General features: G+C 51.9%; 1 protein-coding gene across 27 annotated transcripts in view; it reads left to right on the top strand.

Annotated features, from left to right (window-relative positions):
• Mical2 (microtubule associated monooxygenase, calponin and LIM domain containing 2) overlaps positions 1-26,296 on the top strand; it is a 215,014-nt gene that overhangs the window by 90,018 nt on the left and 98,700 nt on the right. For 14 of the 27 annotated variants that reach the window (XR_001183903.3, XR_002397178.2, XR_015451442.1 and 11 more), the window contains 14 exons: positions 1,441-1,541; positions 5,079-5,336; positions 6,429-6,544; positions 7,373-7,499; positions 8,166-8,256; positions 9,358-9,505; positions 10,260-10,459; positions 10,830-10,936; positions 18,348-18,431; positions 21,164-21,313; positions 22,725-22,847; positions 23,823-24,041; positions 24,275-24,376; positions 25,656-25,781. Coding sequence is in view for 21 of the 27 variants with exons in the window: in XM_087211650.1 (XP_087067776.1) it covers positions 1,441-1,541; positions 5,079-5,336; positions 6,429-6,544; positions 7,373-7,499; positions 8,166-8,256; positions 9,358-9,505; positions 10,260-10,459; positions 10,830-10,936; positions 18,348-18,431; positions 21,164-21,313; positions 22,725-22,847; positions 23,823-24,041; positions 24,275-24,376; positions 25,656-25,781 (1,952 nt within the window). In the remaining 6 variants the exon portion in view is untranslated. Of the gene's footprint in view, positions 1-1,440; positions 1,542-1,561; positions 3,089-5,078; positions 5,337-6,428; positions 6,545-7,372; positions 7,500-8,165; positions 8,257-9,357; positions 9,506-10,259; positions 10,460-10,829; positions 10,937-18,347; positions 18,432-21,163; positions 21,314-22,724; positions 22,848-23,822; positions 24,042-24,274; positions 24,377-25,655; positions 25,782-26,296 lie in introns of those variants that run through there. The other 13 variants (XR_015451444.1, XR_015451443.1, XM_087211649.1 and 10 more) reach the window with 4 other exon arrangements.

Raw genomic sequence — 26,296 nt, 5'->3', positions numbered from 1 at the left:
TATTATGAACTGTGCTGCTATAAACATGACTATGCATGTATCACTGTAATATGTTATCTTCAACAGGGAAAAAGGAACCCTTCTACATTGTTGGTGGCAATGTAAACTAGTACAACCATCATGGAAATTAGTATGAATATTCCTCAAAAAAATTAAAACTAGAAATTCCATTTGACCTCACTCTTTCCCTTCTGGGTATCTTCCAGTTGCATTATTTTAAAAAAAACTTTTAATATTTGCTTCCAGCATATTACATCTTTTTGAATGATTTAAGAAGGCCCTTCCTTCCCCTCAAAATCCAAGAAAATAAATATTTAAACCACCAAATGTAAATTATGACAGGCCATTGAGTGTGTTTCTCCAGCTATTTTAATGAGCTTCCTTTAAACTCTGCTGTGGTTGTCACCTTCGGCCACTGTTTCACAGCAGTGCACTCACGCAGTGACAGCGGTGGTGAGTTTCCTCTGATTCTCTTGGGGGCCCTCTGCACTGAGGGCTGTTTCCTCTGTAACTGTCAGAGGGCATTCCTGAGGTTACCCAGCCCGCCTTGTGTGGGATGCTGATGGATTGTCAAGTATCTGCTTCTTTCCCTTCAAAAAGCTGTGCCAGGACTCGGTGTCTAGCTCAGTGGTAGAGCCCTTGCCTAGCATGCGTGAGGGCCTGGGTTCCATTCCTAGCACTGCCAAAAAAAAAAAAAAAAGTGCTAAGCCAGTGGTTCTCAAACTCCAGTGTGCATCATAAGAGGTTGTTAAAACACAAGGTGCTGGCGCTGTCCCCAGAGTTTCTGATTCACTGGGTCTGGAGTGTGGCCTTGATCATTTGCTTTTGTACTAAGTTCTCTGATGAGCTGGTGCAGCTGGCCAGGACTGTGCTAAGCTCTCATCTCACAGTATGGTTTTCAATGCAGAAAACTAGTCTTTAAGAGGGTTTTCAGTTGGTAGAAAGTGCAAGACACAACCCTGGCCTCTAAGCTAAGTCATTCTTTCCACTGGGTTTTCATGGACAAGCAGGGAGATAGAGGATTCCCACAGCTCTGTACAACTCTGCCCACATGAAGGGCATGGAAGATGGGACTTGTAGCCATACAGGCTTGGATTCTAATTCTGCTGCATCATTGCTTAGCTGCTATGGCCATGACTCGACCTTCTGCAACACTTTTTACCCAGCTGTGGTTCACAAATCCCTATAGACATTTATGAGTTTGAGAAGAAACAGTGTCTTCCTGTGACTATAAAAGCTAGCAGCTTTGACTTGGGAAACTTCTGGTCTTCTGCTTTATCTTTCCCAGCCTTGTACTGTATGTCTCAAACATTCATCTCACGTGAGTATTCCACAGATAAGCAATGAGACCTGTAACGAAGCAGAGACATCATTGGCACTGAGTGGCATACAGTGGGGACTGAGGAAGTAAACTAAGTCTATTATTGCTTCTCTTTTCAGGGATTGATCTAGAGAACATTGTTTACTACAAGGACTGCACCCACTATTTTGTCATGACTGCCAAGAAGCAGAGCCTGCTCGACAAAGGTGTCATCATCAATGTACGTACTTCTTAGCTGTGACCGCTCATGTGTCTTTCCCCCTGTGTCGGGGCTGGCAGCGTCAGTGGCCAGTGTGGGAGAAGACCTTGTCCTGCCCGAATAGGGAAGTGGGTGAGTGGACCACTTGCCCACCACCTTCTTTGCCCTCGGCATTACATGACCCCTACACAGAGAGATGTTTCTGCAGAGGTGTGTGGTACCCAGGGTAATGTGGACCAGCCGAGTCTTTGCCTTCCCCAAGTCTCATTCAGCCCTGCCCCTTCTCTGCAAGGTCATATGTCACTTGGAGACAGATGGGGTTCCTTGTCCTGCTGGGACATACTTGTGGGTTTTTCACCGGGTCCTCCTGTTGTGACATGGGGGAATGTCACCACTGATACAGTCAGAAAGACATGAGCTGAAGCTTGGCTCTGCCTCATACTGACTCAGGATCCTGGGCAAGTGTTTATATTTTTTTTGAACCTCAGTCTTCACATCTGCCACATAGGAGTGATCACTTCTGTCTGAAAGTGTTCTTGAGAAGGGCAAGTAGATATATGTGTATGTACAGAGCACCTAGCACCGCCTGGCATGCGGTGGGTGTGTAAATTCCCCCTTCCCTTTGCCCTTATTTGGATACCTGCTCTGGTGTGCTGTGGCCTTCTTATCTCCTGCTCTGTGGCTCTGCATCTGCTGGTGTAAACAGGGAATGGAGCTGGGAGGAAGAACCCTGTTGAGTGTCGGTCCTTGGGTTGGCAGCTCCATAGGTCAGGCTTCAGTCCTTGCAGAGCCGAGCCCTATTCGTGCTGCTGCTGCTGCTGCACCTTCAAGATAAGGACCATGCAGCCCCAGGCCAGCTGCTCTCCCGGGTGTCAGCCTAGCAGACAGCTCGGGGACCATTCCCTGCAGCTTATCAGGGAAGAATGTGCCTGTCTCCTCATTAGTTTGTGCTGGCAGCCGCCCAGGCATGTTGGTAATCCAGCCTTCCCCAGGGCCTCCTCTACATGGGCTTGGGTCTTTGCTGAGACCTGATCCGTGGCTGGACACTGCAGCCGGCTCAGGTAGAGCTGGCAGAGCATGGCAGCTGAGGTGTAGGCACTGGGCTCCGACTGTGGAGCCCGCTTCTAGCTGTCAGTCTGGGGAGGTGGCGTCCTGTCTTCCCCTAGGTATTCCCCTAGGGTTGTCCCCTCGTTCTGGCCTTTGTCGGACAGGACAAGGCCATTCTGGGGCCCAGGGCTGTGGCTGTGATGGGTGCCTTTGCAGAAAGGGACCTGTGTAGTCAGGCAAAGTGTGGTCCACTGGCCAAGTTCTCCAGCCTCCTGCCATGCTAAGGTCACCTGGGGATCATCTCAGGGCCTTTGTCTTGGCAATGACAAGTGTTTGTGGCACCTGGCTCCTTAGAAGGGGTCAAAGCCCTTCCACATTCCCATCTCTGGCATAGGACAGCTGGAAGAGAATGACTCGCTCCGCCTCATTGTGACCCTGGATGAGCTGGAAGTGACTCCCACCTCCAATCAGGGGGTCTGCTCCCTCTGCCACCCACCCACGTACCGGAGACCCCAGGGCAGGTGGGTGCCCATCCACATCCAGCCTGGAGGTCGGCTCTCTCCGCCCACTCCCCACCGTCCTACGTGGGGTGCTCACCCCAGACAGTGTCTTCACTGTATAGTGTTTACACTCACAGCTCACCCGGTCCCCTTTGTGGGGCTGGGCCTGTCATGGGGAGGGGAGATGTGTGAGATCGCACCGTGTGCTCTTCCCCCACCTCATCTCCACACCTTCAAGGACACAGTGAGCACGTGACTCCAGGAACAGGTACCAGAAAGGAAACGGGTACCAGGAACTCCATCCTGACCCTGGGCTCCTGAGCTGATGTTGGATATGATATTGTAGGGGTGTGTGTGTGGGGGTGGATGTGGAAATATTAGATTTTCCCAAACGATGGATTTGAAGTCAGAAAAGTAAAATAAGAGGTCACCGGGTGTGGATGAGGCTGTGCCTTGCTGCCACCTCGATGGGTCCCAGTGACACTTCACTGTATGCCACCTGCTGCGCCGTCATGAATTACTGGGACAGGCATTCTCATTCCCTGAGCACATCCTCCGTGCCAGGCATGGGGTTGGAGGTTTTGTGTACACAGTGTCACACAGTCCTGGTGGCTCTGAAGTACATTTTATTGTTCCTATTATATAAGCGAGAAAATAGACTCAGAACTAAGTCAAACAACTTACAAAACTTATACAGTGGACCCTCGAGTTACAACTGGCCTGACATATGAACAACTCAGGTTATGACTGGAATTTTAGTCTTGATTTACGACCCAAATCCTGGCTACTTATGCTTCCAGATGGTCTCAGATACAGATTTAACCCTTAAAGAGTTCTGGAAGGTGCATTACAACACCCTCTCTTGTGTGGGTTAATTGAGAAATCCTGGGCCAATGCTCTCTAAGGACACTGAGATCTGCCTGGATACAGAAGAGAGACTTTGAAGGCTGTGTAGAGAAAGGAGCCTGAGCCTTCATTGACCAACCTGAGTTACAACCAGCCCTCACGAACAAACTGAGTTTGTAAGTCAAGGGTCCACTGTAGTTAATGGCAGCTGGGATAGAATTTGACCCACTGCACTGGCTAACCCCACGAGCTGCATTCATCTTCCACCCTAGTCCTCCTCCCCACCAAGGTGTGTGTGCTTTTTGTGTCATCTTTGGGAAATGCGGCCTTTTAGCTTCTTTGGCCACAAGATGACTAGACTCTGAGCAGATCAGACTCCTAGAATCCCCTCAACTTTCTCCTTTCTCTTTCATCCTGTCCAACATCACCAGCATGGCTTTCCTAGTCCTCTAAGCTGAGTCTCCACCCCCAGGAGGGAAGTAGAACAGTGAACACCCTAACAGCAAAACCAAACTGTTTGCAGCCCTCAACCTCACTGGAAGAGGAGTAACTGAATCTGGAAAGGAAGTGAGAGAATTACGTCAAGCATCTATTTCTTTTTTCCTGGTCTTGTTTGACTGCTAAGCACAGCAGTCTGGAGCACATTAACTTAACCCAATCCATTATTAAGTCACATTACTGACTTGCTCTTTTGTCTTTTAATCATATTAAAAGGTATCACAAGAGCCAGCCGTACGAAATGTTTTCCTTCTTTGTTGCAAGACCATTATAAAGAACACTATTCATGACAACTCTGTGCTCTGTTGAAATTCCGAGTGAGACAGATCTTTTAGAATTTAGTGCCAGGAAAAGATTGCCTCCCCGAGGAACTGCTATGCTTCACTTCCTTCTTTCTGATAAGGAAAGCCCTGTAACATATCACATTTCCTTTTTGCCTTGGATTCCAGGAAGCTCAATGCCAAATTTGATGCTTAATCACAGCTGTGTTAACCCTCACAGCTGGCTGATTTGCTTCTGCCTTATGTCTTCTTGGCTCTGACTTTCTGTCTCTGCTTGGACTAGCCTCACTGTATCGACCCATTCCCAGTCCCTTTGCCTAAGAGTGGATATGAATCATAGCCCCTTGGAGCCACAGGTTGCTGCACTGGGTTTTGCTCTTTCCCAGGACTACATCGACACGGAGATGCTGCTGTGTGCTGAGAACGTGAACCAGGACAACCTGCTGTCCTATGCCCGGGAAGCTGCAGACTTCGCCACCAACTACCAGCTGCCATCCTTAGACTTTGCTATGAACCACTACGGGCAGCCCGACGTGGCCATGTTTGATTTCACCTCCATGTATGCCTCAGAGAATGCTGCCCTGGTGCGCGAACGGCAGGGACACCCGCTGCTCGTGGCCCTTGTGGGCGACAGCTTGCTTGAGGTACTGCCTGTGTTGGAGTCCCTCGCTCCTGCTGCAAGATCCCCTGCGTTTAGGCTCTGCGTGGCAGCATCTGCTGTCACACATCCCGGGGAAGGGCAGGCTCTCGGCCAGAGGCAGGACTCTGCCAAGGCTGCCTGGCCCCGGAGCCTGCCCTTTCACTCAGTTCCCAGGCACCTGTCTGCTTGTGTGCAGGTGGCAGAGCTTTCTCTCCTATCTCAGGCTTTTTCTGAGCTGAGTTGTTGGAGTACCAAATTGGGTAGCCCTGTCTGGACCACAGGGCCATCCCCCTCAGAGCCTTGAGAGAGCCTTGAGCTGGGCCGAGACTTCTTCCTGGTGTGGGTGACCCTTTGTGGCCTTTCAATGTGGAGATCTTACAGGGTACAAGAGAGGTGTGGGAGCCCTGAGGCCCAGTTTTCCTGCCATGGCCTCCTTGTTCAAATCTGCACGCACAAGGACCCTTAGATTAAATGAATATTTTCAGAAGAGATAAAATTTTATCTTAATGTAAGCACTGAACAATGTTTCTGTATTTGTCCCCGGTTAAGAGTCAAATTCCAACCCATGCTTCGTGGGTGCTGGTGGAGCGAGTTAGACAGCTTGGCTGAATTGCTCCTTGCTCACTGCTGCACGTGGATGCACAGCTCGGCCCCTGGGTCAAGCCCTCAGCACCCATCTGCTTCGCTGTGCTACGCCCACCCAAACAGGCTCTTCTCCCATCAGGCTCCAGCATTTTCTGGGCACTGTGGCTCTGCCCACGCTGCTCCAAATGGCTCAAATGGCTCAGGATTAGAATCCTACCAGATCTTTAAAATCAACATAAATACAGCTCTTCCATGAAGTGTTTCCTGATTTCTCTCTCCTTCTCCTGCACCCCCTAGCAGCTGTGCTGTACATGTGTCACAGCACCCTCGGCAGCTACAGCTGCTTGTGCTTGTAGCAAAGCTTGTAGACAGCAGGGATCCTGCCCTGTCACCTCCCTGTCCCTCCAGTGCCTTGCTCAGGGCTGGCAATCTGAGAGTACTGGGCAGAATGGGACAGTGCAGAACGGGAGGCATTTGTATCAACCAGAATTGCGCATGTGTTCTTTTGCAGCCATTTTGGCCCATGGGTACAGGCTGTGCCCGTGGCTTCCTGGCGGCCTTTGACACAGCGTGGATGGTGAAGAGCTGGGACCAGGGGACTCCTGCCCTGGAAGTGCTGGCCGAAAGGTGGGTTTTGAGAGCAGTGGTCCTGGCAGGAGGCAGGCTGGGTCACAGTCTCAGGCATGAGTTGGGTCAGAGCAGCTGAACCTGGAGTCTCCATCTTGGGCTCATCTACCTTCCCGCACGTGGCCTGACTGCATCATCAGGTCCTCAGGGACACTCTCCACCCTGGTGCTCCGCCTTCCCTGTCCTCCTGTGGTAGCCAGGGTCTTAGGCCCTGCATGCCCAGCATAAATCTCCCTCAAGGGTAGCCCTAAAGCTGGGGCTCGCGGATGTTTCTCATTCACCTGAGGCCCAGAGAGGTTTATTTAAGGGAGTCTTCCAGGACCAGGACGGTGCAGGGGGTCTAGTCCTGGGTGGGGCTCTTTGACCTCCCAGGCCTCTCCCATGGCTAAGACCTTGGGCCTCTTCCCAGACCCCAGCTGTTGGCCACCTGGCTGTGGCAGCTGGTGGACTTGGAGAAGCCGGGGTGGTGGGGAGGCAGCTTCTCGTGTCTTGGGTGTAGAGGCCTAGCGCCATGGGGGGCTGGCCGCAGAGGGCAGCGTAGCCAAGTTGTGATCATAGAGGAACCGAAGATCACTGTGCTTGCAGCCCTGGGTCCCTGCCTGCTGCCCGGGGGAGGAAGCCAGCATCCTGCCGCCCAGACACCCCTTCCCCTCCACCCCTTGGCCCTCCTTGCATTTTGCAGATCTAAGAACTGAGTGCCAGGCGTGTCAGGGGAGGACCCGGCAGACACAGCCAGAAGCCCTGGAACCAGGGGCATGGGGAGAAGAGGGTGGGGCCAGGGCCCGAAGTGGCGAGAGCAATCCGTGACCTCTGTGCTCTGCCCCCCAGAGAAAGTCTTTACCGGCTGTTGCCTCAGACAACCCCGGAGAACATCAACAAGAACTTTGAGCAGTACACGCTGGACCCAGGGACGCGGTACCCAAACCTCAACTCACACTGTGTCCGGCCCCATCAGGTAGGCCCATCCCTGGAGCCCGGCCTGGGTCACCGCACTGAGAGGAGGGAAGCGAGTCTCTCACAAGGTCTCGGCACCTTCCCAGGACTGAGGCCAGCAAAGCCTGTTGGCCCAAAGATAGGACCAAGTCCCCTCCCAGGAGACGCAGGGTTATGAAGCAGACAGCATTCTTTCTAGCCCACAGGAGGCCCTAGAACATGCATGGGGTGTGTCTATGCATGTTTATTCCCATATTTGCATATATTAACATATGCTAATTTGGTGCTATGAATATGCAATGTGATTATGCTCCTCTCAAATAATCTATTAGACCAAATATTCTCTTTCTTATCCCTCACGGTTCCGGACTCTTTTATTTCTCCCTTTGATTCATGGAGAAACACCTGAATCCAGTCCCCACTTTCTTCAGTCACTAGAACAGAGAATGGTGTGAATTTTTTAAATTACCCAATGAGATACACTCACCCTCTGTTCCCCATATTTGGGTGAACCATTGAGGACCCCTGTCTATACCCCATTTGCCTGGGGTCCCTGCTAGGGTCACGCCACTCAGCACTGCAGGCCAGCAGGGGGCCAGGCAGTGAGTAGTGCATAGGTTGAGCAAAGAGCCCTGAAACTGGCATTGGGGAAACTGGTGGCCGCGTGTGCAGTATCTCTTGCTTGTAGGTGAAGCATCTGTACATCACCAAGGAGCTGGACCACTACCCTCTTGAGAGACTCAACTCAATGAGGAGATCCGTCAACCTCTCCAGGCGGGGTAAGTCACCCTCCTGGGACCCTGGCCAGGTCACTGAGACGGGCTTTGCCCAGGGCAAGTCTGTCCAGGAGCCCTGGAGATGCGGCTCTGCAGCCTGTTACTTGTGTGGCCTTGGTCAGATGCCTCTCCTCTCCTCATGAGTGCTGAGCTTCCTCATTGGAATGACCAAGAGCAGAACAGCCCCTTCCTGCAGGAGCCCTGGGAGGATTAGAGAGTCCATGTGTGTCGAACACTTGGCACGGCAAAGTGAACTGTGGAATGGCCTTTCAGGCTTGTTCTGTTTTTCTCCTTGTTCTAGTGTGGCAATCTCATCTTCCCAATTGGAAGACAAGCTCTGTGGGCTTCACCTTCCTTCTGCTCCTCCTAGGCCCAGCAAAACTCTGGGCGTGGGCTGGTGCCTGATGGCAGGAGAAAGGATGGCTCCATGAGTAACTTGGCCTCCAGTTTCCCTCAGGTCCCTCTCTGCCCAGAGACGCTCTGGCTACCTCTGCCTATCCAGACCTTGCTGCCTGCCCCTGGTTAAGCGAACCCAGCCTCCCTCCCTCCTTTCCTCTGCATGCCATGTGCCCCGCTGCTATAATAACACTGTTTACTGTAATAAACCATTTTACTGTTATACAAACATGCCAGGGATTCTACATTCTTGCCGCTGCCCAGTCCTGTTTTCCTGGAATGCTTTCGTCTAGCCAGTAAATTCCTGTCACTCCTTAAGAGCCAGCTCCAGTGCACCTGCCTGGACACTTTCTATGGAGAGTGTCCCTCCTGGGGCCATCTCAGGGCAAACCTGCTCTTGTGCTACCCAGAGTGGCTTCTCTGCGTTGCAGCACCATGTCCTCATCATCCACTGTTGTTGGCAGAGTCTGTGTCCCTAGCCTCCAACCCAAGGCCTGGCCAGCATCCTGCTAGGGGACAATGTGCTTCCTGTTGAGCATCTTGTCCTTCAAGCAGCTCTTGAGCCAGCTCCCATAGAGCAGCCCCCAGAGGGCTATACCCGTGTCTTGCTGTCTTGCCATGCTGCAAGCAGTGATGGCAGTAGGAGGGGACAGCCAGAGGGAACCCTGAGAGCCCCCAGACCTCACTGCCTATGCCTTCTCCCTGCAGAGTCAGATATCCGGCCCAGCAAGCTCTTAACCTGGTGCCAGCAGCAGACCAAGGGCTACCAGCATGTCAATGTCACTGACCTGACCACATCCTGGCGTAGCGGCCTGGCCCTCTGTGCCATCATCCACCACTTCCGGCCGGAGCTGATGTGAGTTGGGGGCCCAGGCTGAAGCCTGGGGACAGGGGAAGTTGAGCCCTCCCTGCTGGATGCAGGACCACCACCCACGCCTGTTCAGTGGTTTCTCTGCATATCTCAATTAGAGTTTCCTCTTCCGCTTGTTCTTTCCTTTCGCACGGACCGTGCCCTGTCAGTAGACTTTCTGACCTGTGTCCCCAGTGCGCAAGGATAAAACTGGGCTCAGGCTCGGACAGTGCACGTGCACTGCAGTTGCCACACTTCAGCAATCTGAGCGTTTGTACCTTGGAGCCCTGCCTCGGGAGAGGAAGAAGGGGCCTGACCTAGCTCTGGGGACTGGTGTGAGGAATAGTTAGGTGTGGCACCCAGATCTACCAGCTGGCTGCCACTGAGCAGCCACAGCAGTTCTCTGAGCTTTAAATTCTCCACCTGTGCATTGAGAATAATGGCTGGGCCTTGGAGACTGAATTACACATGTGGAAACACTTCAGAGAAACAATAAAAAGAAAAGTGACTCATAAATTTCCCATCTTCTGATGTTTCGAGCCCAGGCCCAGGTATGTCATGGCCCATGTTCCACTGGGTTCCTTCCTGAGTGACAAAGGTGGATGGTTAGCATCTTCTGAGGTGGTGATGTAGGGATTAGGAGCAGGAGGTGGGGTCCCAGTCCCTGGCTAAGTGTCATCCCCAGTGTTCCCTATGGGTAAATGGGCTCAGCTCATCCCACCTCTTCCTGAACTTCTTCTCCACTCTAATGATTCTCCAGCAACTTTGACTCTTTGAATGAAGATGATGCTGTAAAGAACAACCAGTTGGCATTTGATGTGGCCGAACATGAGTTTGGGATCCCTCCGGTGACCACAGGCAAAGAGATGGCATCAGCCCAGGAGCCTGACAAGCTCAGCATGGTCATGTACCTCTCCAAGTTCTATGAGCTCTTCCGGGGCGCCCCGCTGCGGCCTGTGGGTAAGCACCCACGAGGGACTCTGCCCAGCCCCTGGGCCGTCTCTGTCCTCAAGCCCAAGTCCGGCTTCTCCTGACACTGATGTCATCTGCTCTGCAGCTGCCCAGTGCCTTCTCCTTGAGTTGAGGCCAAATGAGGACTCTGGACTCTGTGTCTGTAGTCTGTCTGGGGGCTACCATGAGGGGCTCCCCTACTCCATCATGGGGAGGTCACTGTTAGGCCCCAGAAGTCTCCCTGCTTAGGCCATTTACAGCTTTAGTTCAGGGTATGGGAATTTTGTTAGGGGACCTTAACACAACAGCACTGTGCTTACAAACAACACCTCCTGGACCCAGAGATCCAAATCTCAGTTGTACTTTTATTTCCCAACAGATTCTTGGCGCAAAAGCTATGGAGAAAATGCCGACCTCAGTTTTTCCAAATCCTCCATTTCTAATAACTATCTCAACCTCACACTTCCCAGGAAAAGGACCCCTCGGGTAAGCTTCAGGCTGGTTTTGGTTTGCTTCCTCATTGCATGTGGCCACTTGGCCAGGGTGAAAGGAGGGACTTTCTTGGCCTTAGCCTGTTGGTGCTGATACATTACACAGATGAAGCACTCACAGAAGATGTGTGCAAACTTGGTTTAGTGGCAGAGTGTTTGGAAGCTCTCCCTGGCACTGGGTGGCTGGCTTTAGTGACTTATTAGTTATAGGGACTTCGTTCTAGGGTGCTGGAAAGCACAGAGGACACATGGGTAAGCACTTTTTAATGTAAACCAGATTTGCTCCTCCTCCTCCACAGTTGCAGTGAGATGATTTCTACTTTGTTAAGCAATTTAGATCGGGGTGAAAGGCATGGTGGTGATGTTACATTTACACATCCGCTTCATTAATGTTGTTTTATCCATGGATCCGCTAAGTGTTGATTGGGCCCTACTATATGCCAACTTTAGAGGTGTCACTTTTGTTTGTTTTTGGCAAGAGAAGCAAATATGCAAAAGTGAATAATACACGGTGTTTGGCTTTGAGGAGCTCAGAGCCTAATAAATAAGTTTCTAAACTTATTTATTCCAAGCTAGCACCCTTAGTGTCTGTGTAACTTTTGTCATGGTGCCCTTAGCCAGCATCTCAGTGGGAGATACACGGCTTCTTGGGTAATGTGCTCATTTTACAGATACAAACGGAGGCCAGAGAGGCTGATGCCCTGCCCCAGGTGACACACTGCTTCATGGTCCATTGCTTTGCCGCTACACCATGCATCCTTTTGCCACTCACTAGTTCATTCATTCAGAGGGATTTAGCCATCGTGTGTCCCAGGATAAGACACGCAGATGCGATTCGAGGCTGGGCCTTAGGGTCTAGCTGGGAAGTAAGAGAGCAGCAAGGCTAAGAACCTCGGGGAACAAGAGAATTCAAGAGGCTGGCAGAGGCAGAGTGGCTGGGAGAGATGAGGAGGGATGGTCAGAAAGACAGGCAGGGAGTTGGACAACCCCGGAAGAGAGCATTTCCACATTGCAGCTGGGCACATGTTGTACCCCAGGGAAGCCAGGCAGGGTGAGAACTGACAACAGGCAATGCTACGCAGTTTGAGGCATTGGGGCAGAAGGCAGGTGTCAGAGGGGCGGGACTGCAGTGTGTGTTTATGGGTGAGCGTGGGGACAGCGGAAAGGGACCATGGGGAATGGGGCCAGAGCTTGGCCCCTGGCCGGATCGGCAGCCGGGGCGGGTGGTGGGAAGTACCCCACTTGGAGCTCACCATCCTGCAGCCTCAGTGCGTCTCCGAGCCTCCCAGGCCTGCCTTGTCCTGCCAGTCTGGGCCCAGGGAGCAGCGGGGCCACCGTTCCTCCTTTCTTCCCCTCCACCGTGTGAACTGGGGGCAGTTTCCCACTGAGGCTGCCCTCCTGCTCCCTGGGATGCTGCAGCAGCTGTTCCCTAAGCCTCGGACCAGGACTGCTTCATGCTCCATGCCTCTGCCCCTCCCTGGCTCTAGGAAGGGATGGGCCACAGGGCCAGGCCTGGGCAAGGGAGGTTTTCACAAAGCCCTGTAACCCTCAGCTGCTCTTCCTCTGCTGCCCTCGGCCCTCAGAGCTCTCTTTGCGGGCTGTGCTGCCCCGTGTGTGCCCCACCAAGCCCGCTATGTTCTGGAGACCAGCTGCGTCTCCTTCCTCCCCCAGCCCAGCCGATCTTCCTGGGAAGCCCAAGGAGCCTTGCTTCGGGCTGCCCCGCCCCTCACATGCCCGTGCATCTTCCTGGAGCTCGTGGAGCCAGGCCTCAGCGCCTCTCTGCACTTCCCATGCTCCTCCCACACTTAGCCCCGCCGGGAACTGGAGAGGGATGTGTGGCCTTCTTCACTCGCCACACCTTTGTGTACAGTGACCGAAGTGAACAGCTGGGCCGGCTCTGGCTCAGGAGATGGGGTGGTCAGAGGCAGGAGGGAGGCCAGCCAGGCCCTTGAGGCCCTTGAGGCCCTGCTGAACTCACTCCCTCTGGCCCTGCTGGGAAGCACTCGGGAGCTGGGCCTTGGCCAGGCATATTTAATGTCTGAAATTTCCCCCGCTCTTTGGATGGGTAGAGAAATGTAGCATGGAATTTATTTATCCTTCTGTCTCTTCTCAAAACAATAGCGTGTTCCGCTGGGCAGGCAGGGGGATTAGTAAGTCTACAGGCTCACGTTCGGCCTTGGTCACGGGACCCCCCGTGTACTGTGCAGACATGAACGCGCTCCCTCCCCTCTCTGGCACATGTGTCCCAATCCTTTCGTGGCTGGGGAGCCTATTTGCAATGCTCTTAGACTTTAACAGTTCTCACACCAGAGTGCCAAGTCCACCTGGCCTGGTCCTGCATAGACACACAGGTATTTCTGCTCAAGAGGCTCTGAACCTGCCCCTCACTGGCATCTCTACAAGAGGCTGCACCACAGCTACACTGAAACAGAGCTACAGTTAGACGTGCAGCCCCTGGTGCCCAAGCTCACGTGCCCCAGTAGGATGGAGATAGAGACCAAGCCGCGTCAGAGCCCTGCCGGCCCACAATACCTGCGAGTCTAAGTCCACTGGTGTTCAGCCTCCCTCCCTGCCCCGCCCCTCCCCTGCCTCCTCCCAGGGGACAGAGCAGCTACATTTCTCAGAGTCGCATCAAATCCTGAAGTGGATTCACCGACCCCTGCTGGGCAGGCCAGGCCTTAAGAAGCTCTCTCCTGGATTTCACTATTGATATTAAATTCTTTCTTCCCTAATCTCATCTTCCTGATAACATCCAAGTCCCAGCAAGACCTATCAACTTCAAACAAAATGAAAGACATTTTCTCCATCAAGGGCCTTGTTTACTTTTAGTGAGAACAACTTTCCCCACCCCACCATGAGCAGTGGCCCATCAGGTTAATTACCTGGGAAGAGGTGAGAGCTTCAGAATTATATTTTCCTCTTACAGAGACCATGATCTGTTCTATAAATCTGCCTGCGATCCTGGTCAGATCTAAAAGCTTCTTTTCTTATTGTTTAATTTTGTTTTGTTTGTGAGACAAGGTCTGGCTAAATTTCCCAGGCTGACCTCAAACTTGAGATCTTGCCTCAGCTTCCAGATTAGCTGGGATTACAGATATGTGTCACCATGCCTGGTTAAAACCTTCTTAGCATGGGACAATTCCCTGGAGCTTTAAGGCTCTTGTCACCATGCATACAGGTGACACTTAAACCTATATCCTTAGGCTCTGTCATTTCTGCATTCATGTGTGCACACACACACACACTCACACACACACTCACACTCATACTTGTGCTACCTGTCTGTACACTGCACTCTCCTAGACCTACGGGCCATGGGCAGTGCTTGTATTTATGGGCACTACAGTCATTCTGCATAGTATATTTTACATGTATGCATATGCCAGGTGTCTGGGTTATGTCCCATTCCAAACCCACTCCCCAGAGGACAACAGGAAAGCTGTCAGCTGCCCTGAAAAGCTTATCCCAGAAGCCAAGTGAGAAGCCTCGGGATTTATCCTGCCTCGTTCACCAGGTGCTCTCCTCCAGCCCTAGTCCCTGATAGGGTGCGGTTCACACACCAGGCTCTCTCCTGTGTCCCTGTCTGGGTTGAGCGGTCCAGGCCCATCCCTGGTACCCTTCTCCTCTGTAACAGCCAAAGGTGCTATGCAAGAAAGTGCTGCTTCTGTCCATCTTGTTGTTACTTCAACAGCTGTTTATTGAGCATCTGTTTCAGGCTGAGCTCTCTTCTCACTGCTAAGGATAGAGTAGTGAGCAGGCAGGGAGCTTACCTTCTAGAGGGACTTACAAGGCTTCTCTCATGTCCCTTCCACACTTCTCTTGGAACCCCGCCCGCCCCATACCCAGTAGCTAACACTAGGTTTCCAGTGCTTCTCATCGCAGAGACTCAGAGGAGGCCTGGGAGGGCAGGGGGACCAGCTTCCAAGGCTGGACAGGCACAGGCCCCTGCGCAGCCTCTAGGACCCGTGCTCTGCATCCCACCATCCAGCTGGCTTCTCGGCCTCCTGTCACACACCCTCTGCCCCGGGAATGTGAGCAGAATTAAGATTGGAAATGTAATTTGGAGCCAGGCAGATAAACACATATTCAGGCCTTCTGGGCACTTGGGAATAGTCTAACCTCCCAGACAGCTTCTGCGTCTGTCTGTGAAATGAGGGTAGCAACGTACGCATGGGAGCACTGCTGCAAAATGGTGTGTGTGGGTATGTGCCGCAGCCCTGGCCTATGGAAGGGACATCCAGTGACATCTCCCTGCCTTCAGGGGTGCCCTCCATCGCAGCTGCTTGCTTTCTGAAAAGATAAGTAAAGCCGTTTGGATGGAGCATTGGTTCCACACAGCAGCCGTGATCCGTACAGCACTTCCCAGCCTGCAGAGCGTTTCCATGTCTGTGTCTCATTCGCCCCTCGTGCTGCCTGTGGAGGAGTGCTGGGGACACCCCCTCACCCCTGTTTCGTAGATGGGAATGTGAACTTGGGGAGATTCCGTTTTGGTAAGTGGTGGCAAGTGTCAAGGCACAAATTAGAGTACAGATGTTTAAAATTCTGTTACTAAGACTAACCCACTAATGTGACTAACACTTTTACAGTTTAACTATTTTACATCTATTTCATTAATTCTCAGAACATCTGAGGCCAGAGCAGCTGGGTGGGCATTCCCAAGCTCACACAGCTGGGAAGTAATTAGTACAAGAACACTGACCTGGGATTCCTTGAAGAACACACTCCCTTGCGAGTGTTACTGCTCATTTTCCTGAATATCATAGCTGCCACCTGACTCAAGCAGGCTATGGCCAACCTCTCTCTCTCTGACCTAGACCTCAGCTTCCACCAGAATTAGGCTGTATGAGCTAACTAAAGCTTGTTTACTTTGAGCCAAAAAATCCCATGAACTCAGGCAGTACGGGAACATGGTTATCTTATGTTAGTCAAATAAACGCTCCAATTGGCAGATACATACCTTTGATTTTGTTTTAAGGAAACCAATTAGTTTAATAAATGCCTTTTGGCATATTGAGTCTTCCAAATCCTTGGGAAATCATGATAACAAAGCATTCTTAGGGTGAGAGCTGGGAAAATTACAAGGAAAAGAAAGTAACTTATGTTGTTCTCATGCTCTCCTTGGCTGGGCACGAAAAGCGTTTGCTTCCTCTTTGTGCTTCCAGTTCTCTGTAGACTACAATAAGGTCCAAGAGGTTGTGGGTTCTGAATCAACTTTGGCTTCCAGATCAGAAAAAAATTAGATACATCTCAAGGTTTGAGTTTTCTTGACATTTCTGTTGGAACTTAGATCTGAGCTGAGAATTTGTGCTTCAATGATACAGTGGACCCTTGACTTATGAACTCCATCGGTTCCAAAGGGCTGGCTGTCACTCAAGTTTGTTAAGTCAATACAGCTGAGATCTGGATGTTTACCTGGGTACACACTATAGATAACAAGAGGCAGATGAATCTTCCCTTACTCTAATTAACCCAAGTTGTTCCTATGTCAAGCAGGTCTTAACTTGAGGGTCCACTGTAAATCCATAAGGAAAGGTCTAGGCCACTTGGGTATGTGTGTTGCTGACTTTCCCTATAGACTGCAGTTTATTGCCTCGGGCTCATGGGAGCTAAGGATTTGGGTCTTCCTGGGAGCTGCTGGCTGGGCCGTTCCCCAGGAGTGCCTTCTGGGAGCCTATGGGTAATAGGGCTGGATGGGGCTTGTCCAGGCTCTGGTGGGGTGAACAGTGCCACGCCAGGCTGTTGGTTGTGAAAGAGTAAGAGGTGTTGCTCTTGGGGACAAAAGCCAAGTCCTTGTTTAAGGGGGGAAAAATCGGAGAGCCCTAGGCCTAAGCATGAGGCATTCAGTTGGAAAGAACGTTCTGTACTTTCACAGGCTCCCATTGTAGGGCCAGAGTGCCATTCACAGGCGTGGAGCAGGACGTCCAGACGGCCTGTGCTTCTCAGACCCAGCATTGCTGAAAATAAGGTCATCTGTTTCTCTTGGTGTTTGCCCAAGCCTTTGGGCTGAAATTATTTCCATTCACAAAATAACGATTTATGAGAAGCTGAGGAAAATGTTGGAGGGAAGGCAGAACCTTTTGATCTGTTGTTTTGTGCTGCCTGGATCAAATTTTTGAACAAATATCAATGACTAAACTGTGGTTGATCTTTTCTTTCTAAAAAAAATACAAGGTGCTGGCAAACATGAGAGGACAGGGGCGATGGGGAGTGTTTGTTGGGAGAAAGTGGGTGCACAGTGAGCTGTTCCCTGGGGTGCCCAGAGCCATTGCTGTTTCAGAGCTGCTGGCAGACAAGGACAGTAGAATTGGGATGTGTGGGGTGGGTTGTGCCAAGGTGAGTGGGAGGCCAGAAGCCCTCCTCTGCTCCCATGGGATGGGAAGGCCAGGATGGGATGTGGGCCTGCTTTGGAGAGCCTGAGGACAGGGAACTCTGCAGAAGGGACACAGGGCTAGTGGAGAGCGATCTCCTAGGAGAAGGCCCGGGAGGACCCCAAGAGGGCCAGTGTGGAGGAAGAGTTCACCCAGCAGGGTGCAGAGGAGGCCTGAATCTGGCTTCACGCCCAGCCCAACCCCACACTCCCCCAGAAATAGCACTCCCCATTCCCTCCAGCGACAGTGAGATGGGGTTTGCCTGGGGGGTGTCCAGATTCAGGCAGCAGAGTGTGGGCTGAGAGGGTTTGTCTGTAGGGCAGCCATGAAATGTGTTGTGCAAACTCAGATACTTTGAGAGTGACGGGGTGCACTGTTGATAATCATGCTGTAAGAGGGAGGCAGTTCATCAGAACTGTCCTGGGAAACTGGGCTGCGTGGTCCCTCTAGTCCTCTTCCTATACCTAATGCTTATTGGAAAGTAATAAAATATTGCGATGGCGACTGAGTTGTGGACTTAATTTGCCAGCCTGGACAGCTCATTTGAGTCCTTTGAGTCCCATGAGTCCTAGCGAGGAATTGATGTCACCTCTTCAGAAAGGGTCCTAAGGAGCAGAGGGACCCGTGGTCCTCGTGAGGCAGCACTGAGGGCCTGAGCAGGCGCGGCCCCCACCCTGAGCACACCTTTCCACCGCTCCACGCCCAAGGTGACATTGCGACAGAGGCAGCCCCTGCCTGGCCCGAGTCACAAGGAGCTCTCTTTGGGCCTTTGGGATATAATTCCCCACCCTTCCGAGGAGACCCTTTGGCTCCCTGGATGGAGTAAGTTTCCCTCCACCGTGACCGTAGCTCTCGGACAGCATTTGTCATGGTGCGGGGCCACTTCACCATGTCTGCCATCAGGCTGGCAGCTGTTCACAGGCAGGGATGCATCTGTGTGCACTTTTAGTTCGAGGCCACTCCTGCAGCCTCAGGGAGGTGGGTGGAAATGAAGCCCTCAGCAGCCATGAGCTTACCACACTTTCTTTGCCATTGCAGGGAGATGCCCAAACGGAAGAGAACGACGTGAACAAGCGGAGGCGGAAAGGCTTCATCACCGTGGACCAGGATTGTGTGCGCAGGGTCAGTGTAGACAAAGGCCGGTTTCCTGGCAACCAGGGGCTCAGGGCTGCCCAAAGTGACAGCAGCCTTGGCAGTTCTTTCTTTCTCATGAACCGCTGAATTCCAGTCTTGACTTGATGACAAAACACCCAGGGCTCTGACCCTCACTTCACTATTTCCTAGCTATGCACCCTTGCGGAGCAGCCTTCTGGGGTGGGGGTCCCGTCTGTAAAATGCGATGATACACTTGAAAGGTAGGAACCAGCAGGAATTCTAAAGATCAGTAAGATGATGCGTGCAACACACTGAACATGGCACCTGACACATGTGTTAATGCATCCCTAGTACGTAGGAAAGAGTCCCACTTTTCTCCAAGTCATTGTATTCTTTCTTTTTCTTTTTCTACACTTTGTCTTTTGAGCCAAATGTCCTGTAGCCTATAGTGCCACCTCCTGGTGGAAAAGAAAAATAATTGCAGGCAATTTAGCCAAAAGTGAATCTCGCACCTGCTTCTGAAAAATTGGTCAGCCAAAAAAGAAATAAGCTCCTGCTTTGCCAGGCTTCAAGTCAAATGGACTTGAGATATACAGTACACTTTAAAAAGCCCTTCTAATTCCACAAAAGCAAAGGTACACGTCAGTGAAATGCAGGGTGCCAGCTTTAGCTAACTTACTGGTGACGGCAAAGATGATTCAGGGCTAGGCACACGCCTGTTATCCAGGCAGCCTGGGGTGCTAAGGCAGGAGGATCACAAGTTCGAGCCCAACCCGGGCAACTCAGGCACTTAGGAAGATTTTGTCTGAAAATAAAAAATAATGAAATGGCTAGGAAGAAAAAGACTTAAGGGATTGTTTGTATAATGCATCCATACCTGATTCATAGGACGAGAAAAGAACTTTTTCTATTTTACATCATTGAAGATGTGTGTTACTATAGTTCAAAACATATCTGTGGCTTGCTTTACAATAGAACTACATAAGATATGGCTGAAAAATACAGTGGATGTTTAATTTATTACAATAAAAGACCCATTGCCGTTAATCCCCCCTCACTGCAGACCCACTTATCCCAGAGCTCTTGCCACTATCTGAAGCGGTTTTGGACGACCTCTTTCGTGTCTCTAGTCGCACTGTTACAACTGCCTTGATGTTCTAAGTTGATGCAGAACATTTACCTTGCATGGTCACCTTGACTTTGGGGAAGAGCCAGAAGTCACACGGTGCTGTTTCCGGTGAAGAGAGTGGATGGGGCCATGTACTGTTGTTAAGAGCCTGCCTTTTCCGTTGGACAGCACTGGGCAGCAGCATCCACGTATCTTTAAACCACACCTCATACAGAGCTAACCCCAAGGGGGATCAGAGCACCCCAAAGCCTCCTTAGCTTCACATCATCTTGGGGAGCCTTTTCCTGCCTCTCACCCTTGGCTGGCAGCACAGGGCCGGACTGGAGAAGAAATCTGGTCTGCATCTGCCCCTTCTGAGATAGCTCTGAGCTGTTTTCTGGAGAAGTTGTTTTGCTTAAAGTCACCTTTAACAAAGCAACGATGCTTGCTACTCAAAGAGTGGGCCGAGACCCAGCAGCACATCAGCGGCCCCTGGGTATTAGAACTGCAGACTCTGGAGCCTCCTCCCCAGACCTAGCAAAACCCAGTCTGCTTTGAAGCTAGATCCCCGGTCATCCATGTGCCTGTTAATGCACGAAAGTGCTGGCCTCTGTGACCCTGGGTACTGACTGACCTTGGTCTTCCACAATAGCGATGGCCCCATAAACATGCGCAGCAAATGCACTCGCCTCTGACTCAGTTCCCGGTGTTGATGGGCACAATCGCATCTCACACTTTGAAGCAGGAAGTGCCTCTTTGCTTACTGTTTGTCCATCACATCAGACTGGCTATCCATACCCAGTCTCCCATGTGCCTGCTACTCCCAGGAATCCTTCAAAAAGTAAGGCACATGTAGGGCTGGGGATCTAGCTCAGTGGTTCTGCCGCCTACCTCAAAAGCACAAGGTCCCGAGTTCGATCTCCAGTACCAAAAAAAAAAAAAAAAAGTAATGTGCTCTAGCTTGACTCCTTCCATGAATTTCTTCCAGGGTGCACATCTTTGTTGTCTTGAGAATGTTATTGCTGTGGGCAAGGCCCTTGAGAAATCCTACTGCCCACTAGCTTCCTTGGTGTGTGGGAGATCCTGTGGGGAGGGGAGCAGACGTTCTTATGAAACCCCAGTAATTTTCAAATTTTTATGGTTAGCTGGTGAACTAGAGAACTCTTATATGGAACTCCACTGTATTAAAAAGCATGACCAAGCAGTCGAGCTCCACAACACCACTTGTACGTCATGCTGCTCTCATGGACCCTCTGGGATGGATGCTAAGGCCGTTTCTCCTCTGTGGCTCCTCCCCAAAGCCTACCACCCCAGTCTCATCGCGAGAAAGCATCAGACCAACAGAGCCACTTTCTATACAGTAACAGTCAAAGTGTCAAGGCCATGAAAGACTAGGAAAGATGGAGACATTGCCACAGACGAGAAGAACCCAAGCAGACATAATGACTCTGGGAGACATTTGTCTCCCTCTTTCGCAGACACTTGTCTGCCCAGTGAGGTCTCTGCCAGGCAGCCTGCTCTCTCTGCCTCTCCTCCTCAGCCATGGACAAGTCCTGCTTTGGGAATTCTGTCCCTGTCTTGGGTCTCCACACCGATCCTGATACCTGGCTTCCAAGATGCATCCTCTAATGTACTGTTTTGACCTTTGCAGCTGCCAACCTTCTCCAGCCATAGTTTGGGTTCCTCTCAAGAGTGCGGCAACAGTAAGGAAGCAGGAAATCAGAACAAAGTCAAGTCCATGGCGAGTCAGCTGCTGGCCAAGTTTGAGGAGAGCACACGGAACCCCTCAGTCCTGAGGCAGGTGAGTCAGGCTGGGTGCTCACTGGGCCTGGCTTCCTGGTGAGCAGCCCATGCTGGGGAGTCCAGTTCAGACTCCAGATGGATTGAGATGCACCAGCCAGGCCCAGTGGAAATGTGACTGGAGCCACTTGGTGAGGAGTTGGCAGGCCCTTCCATGAGGCTGGCTAGCAGCTCTTTTACACAGTGCTTTGCAGGCTGTACTGTCCTATTACAATAATGTGGCTCTGCCATTGCAACACGAAAGGCTCTATGGATGGGACCTAAACAAGTGAGCATAACTGTTCTAATAAAACTTTATTTACAAAAACAAGCCAGATTTGCCCCGTGGGCCAAAGTTGTGTCTGTTGTGCATTAAAGAAATCCATTTCCTAATTTGGTTTTGCTTTAAAACCATGACTTGGTTTGCAGCCACTTTTGAGACGGTAGAGCTCGAGGGAAGTTTTGAGCTTCTGGCCATGTGGGAGAGTGCTAAGTGCATGGTGAGAAGACTCATTAAACTCAGAGGAAACTGACTCAGATCTCCAGGGAGCTGAGCAACCTCCCAAGCATCCCTGGCCCTCTTCTCAGCCTGTAGCCCCGTCAGCTGGCTGGTCTGCTGTGTCTGACCAGGGTTAGTCTGAGAACAGGGCACACGCTGCATGTTCTGGGTCAGGCTGCTGACTCCTGCCTAACTCCAGTCAGGATCTGTGCTCATAGTTCAGTTTGCTCCCCTGGATTTCTTTTGGAGGCTGTTGTCACAGTACAAAAGCTAGGAGAAAGGGGGTTTGTTCTGTCTATGGAGAATACCTGTCCCATGACATTATCGAGTCCCTTTCAGGACAGAGTCTTGCTCTGATTAGCTTTAGAGACAATCAGAGATGTCTTCTTGGTCTTGGTGTGGACCGTGCCCCTCCTGGACTAACTGATCACCCCAGGAAGTGATTTCATTACAAGGACCATTGTCCTGAGGCCTGTAATTCTCTAAGAATCTTCTCAATGCCCTTTCTAGGGGCTTGGCCTCCCCAGTGTGAGTGAGGGCTCTGTTCCATCAGAAAGACTGGGGCCTCCCTGTCCTGGAGCTGGCAGGAAGCTCCTCGTTTCCAGGAGGATTCCCCCTGGCTGGCCACCCTGGTCTGGCACAGACTCTGGCAGTGCCAACCCAGGGCCCTGGGTCTGAGCCAAACCCAAGGCCTGTGGGATTCACACCTTGTTAAGGAGGAGGGGACTCCGGGCCTGGCTGCTCACCTGGACGTGGACAGAGAGCAGGCTCGGGTTACCCGCTGGGCCTGGCTTGTAGGAACCCCGCCAGCCTCTCTGCGCTTGCGCACTGCATCCACCCCCTGCTCCTCTCTCCCCCCTCCGCCTCTCTCGGTCTTACTCACCCTTTCCTTCTTGTCTCCCGTGGCTGCTTCTTTGGACCTTTCTCCTCCCAGGAGCGCCGTGTCTCAGGGATAGGTAACCCCGTCCTGTGCTCTTCCGCTGACCCTCCTGTAGACTCGCACTGCCCCACGCCGAAGGAGCCCACTCCCAGCCCACCGCCTCCTCTGAAAAGGCAGGTAGGGCTCCTGCCACAGGGCACTGTTTGGCGGACATTGATCTGAGGGGCGGGGTCAGTAGCTCCCTCTGGCGCCCCACTGGGGCTGACTGTAGGTTCTCTGGGGAAATGGACACGGCTTGAGGTGGCTGCCCTATAGGTCAGAATAGCCGTGTATCCAGCCCTCGAAACTCATGGCTGATCCCCCCGCCGTCAGAGGCACCCACTGACCAACCACCACACCCTTAGTGTTGCTGCCTGGGGGCACAAACTGTACCACGTGGGGCAGCAGTGGGGAACCTATGGCACACATGCTGCAGCGAGCTGTTTGTATCATTGAAAGCTCTAAATGGTTCGCCACCACTGTCGTAGGGTTTTGTGCAACATAGAGCTTTGCGTGCATACTCAACTCTTGAAGAGGCCAGTCTCCAAATCGGTGCGGTGTGATGCTGGCATGGGCTCGAATAGCAAGGGGTGAGGCTGGGTGAGGCCTCCCAGGTTCCGCACCAGCCAGGCCCTGCGTGGAGGGCCTATGGCTCATTCTACCTTGCAGCTCTGGGTTTGGAATTTGAACAGAACCGCTAAAAATAGACTACAAATTCCGATGGAGGTGGGATGAGGCAGGTGCAGATCCGCTAAGGTGATCTTGTGTGTTATCTACTAATCGCCTATGGAGCTTTTTACAAAACACACAGGTCTCCCCCTTACCAGTCAATCAAATCAGCCCAGTGGAGGTTAAGCCCAGACCTGGGTATTTTTTTTAAAGTAGCTCAGAAGCAGCTAGAACTGAGAACCGGGACTGCACAGGTTTGGGCTGGGGTGAGGCCCGGGATTAGTTATCAACACGGGTGTCAGGTGACTCTGAGGCACGCGCAGAAGGGCAGCCCCAGAGGCCAACTGGCCCTCGTCGCCTCTGTCTCTGGTCCTCATGGGGCCCTTACAGTGGGGACCATGGAAGCCCAGGCAGGAAGGGCGGTTGATGTCCCGTCGCTCCCAGCTCTCCTCTGTGCTTGTCATGGGGCAGGTGCTCAGGGAGCTCAAGCAGGTGTCTCCTGGTGGCGAGTGTCCAAGCCGGCCCTGGAGAGCCAGGGCCAAGTCTGACCTGCAGCTCAGTGGCCCAGAAAACCTTGCCTCCCTGCCTCCCGCTTGCCAGGGGGCCCTGGCCCTCTCGGGGGTACTGCGGCGGCTACAGCAAGTGGAGGAAAAGATTCTCCAGGTGAGAGATCGCAGCGGCCCTGCCCGGTCCAGGCCTGGGTGGCTTTCTGTCCTCCCTCTCCTCCTCCCCTGCCCTCCACGGCTCCCTTCTCCTCCTGCTCCCTCCTTGTCTCCCATCCTGCTGTGTGTGTGGCCAGTGGGACGAGCCCCAGATCTGTGGGCTCCCACTTGGAGCAGTCCTCTCGCCTCTGTCACTGTTTCTCTTTTCTTCCTCCTTTCTCGCCTTGACTGCAGAAGAGGTCTCAGAACTTGGCCAACAGGGAATTTCACCAAAAGAACATTAAAGAGAAAGCGGCTCACCTCGCCTCCATGTTTGGACACGGGGATTTCCCACAGGTAAACCGGGTCTGTCCGAGCCCCAGCAGCCCACATGCTGGGCATCCAGCCAAGTGCAGGGAACCACCTCCTGGAGCTTTTTTTTCTCCTTCTTTTTTTATAATATGAGGAATTATTTATTTTGTAAGCCACTAATGAGACTGAGGTTGAGCTGGGGATTTAGCTCAGTGGTTTCGCTGCCTGCTGCACAAGTGCAAGGACCCGAGTTCGATCCCCGGTACCAAAAAAAAAAAAAAAGAAAGAAAAGAGACTGAGGTAGCATCTCAAAAAATGCAAAGATTTCAAATAAGTCAGTGTATCATGGCAAAGGGAAAACAAAGGCAGGAAAATAAGCCCAAGTCAAAAGGAATTGCTTCCAAACAGAAAGACAGACTTTAACAGCCTGTAATTTCTAAGTGTATTCAGAGCCCCTCAAGGCCCACTGCAAGGAGGAAATGCTGGTCAGTTGTAAGACTCCCAGTGTCTTTAAGGGGGAAGCTCACGCTGCTTTGGAGCACAGTTGACAGCTGAGCTGTGGACCTCATCAGGGAGGCCCCAAACAATGCTGCCAAAGGAACGCCCTAGGCTCTGGTCCTCAGGGGCAATGCCAAGCCAAGATGCAAAGTCTCCCTTAGCACAGGAAGTACAGTCCTTCCAAGACAGTTACTTATTTGGAAACTTGCAGAAAAAAGTGGGTGTTCCCAAGGAGCTAACAGCATTGATACTGAGGCCCCTGGGTGGGTGCGAGTGTGAAGCCCTTTCCCGATGCAGCAAGCCTGTCTCTGGAACGCGTCTCCTCTGCCACTCTCACTCCATCTCCTCCAGACCTGTGGCCCCTGCCCCCTGGTAGAGTCAGTGAAGGAGTGGGAATGGGAGGAATGCTTTACATGGAGTTCATTTTTAAGCCAGCACTGTCGCCTGCCCACCGCTGCAGAGGCCCCTGCTGTGCCATCTGTCCCAAGTGGCCCAGGGTTCTCCCTCCTAAGCTTGCAGCTGCTGCTTCAGACCAAGCTCTGGGGCAAGGGCTTCAGGAATTAGTGTTGCTGTCTGGGGCAGATGGAGGCAGGAACAAAGAGGATCTGCTCAGCTATTTCAGTGTGACCTGGCAGCTAGCACAGTGATAGCAGAATGCAGAGGCCACAGAATCCTGTTTGGCTCCAAAGACAGGCTTCTGTTCAGTCCTGAGACCCAGGCCTTGGTGTCTCTTTCCCCTTTGGGGCACAAGGCTGCATCAGGGAGCTCGATTTACTATACAGGCCCCTGGGATAATCCTAGTCTCCTCTATCTCTCTTCCATGCAGAATAAACTACTCTCTAAAGGCCTGTCTCATACTCATCCTCCATCTTCTTCCTCTTGCCTTCCGTCTCCTGATCCAGCTGCTACTTCTACTCCATCAACTGTTGACTCTGCTTCTCCTGCCAGAAAGGTAGTTGCCCTGAATCCTGTGCCGCCCCACCCCTTGCATGTCCTGAGATGGCCTTGTGTACCGCTTGGCTGCTCAGACAAACATCTGGAGCCTGGCCTGGCTTGGATCAAAATTTGTAAGAGATTTTACTACAGTCCTGGATTCAGTTTTGGTTTTGTGTTAGAACCTGCAACACAGCAGAACAGGCAGCATACAAAAGCCCTGCCAAACAGTGCTCATCCATCCAGCAAGAATTAATCAGGGGCTGACCTCATGCAAACCACTTTGCCAGATGCTCAGAAAACAAAGAGGGGAAGGTACAGTTCCCTTACTACAGTTTGGATAAAAATAGCGCATGATCATAGAAATAAGTCACATTTCTACTGTATGAAATTGCTGTTATTTGGCAGGTTTGACCTGAAAAAAATGGCGGTTTCACATGGTAAACCCATAGACTCCTACTCATTAATCTTGGAAGAGGTATAAAAGACAAGGTCGTAGGAAGAGAGGAGAGAAGCCTGGGAGGATTGGCAGAG

This window comes from Heterocephalus glaber, unplaced genomic scaffold (assembly GCF_053883595.1).
Source record: "Heterocephalus glaber isolate CG9 unplaced genomic scaffold, H.glaber_assembly_v1.0 deba00001428, whole genome shotgun sequence".
Lineage (NCBI taxonomy): Eukaryota > Metazoa > Chordata > Mammalia > Rodentia > Bathyergidae > Heterocephalus > Heterocephalus glaber.
Note: the sequence above shows the minus strand (reverse complement) of the source record. Positions and strands in the feature narration are given on the sequence as shown.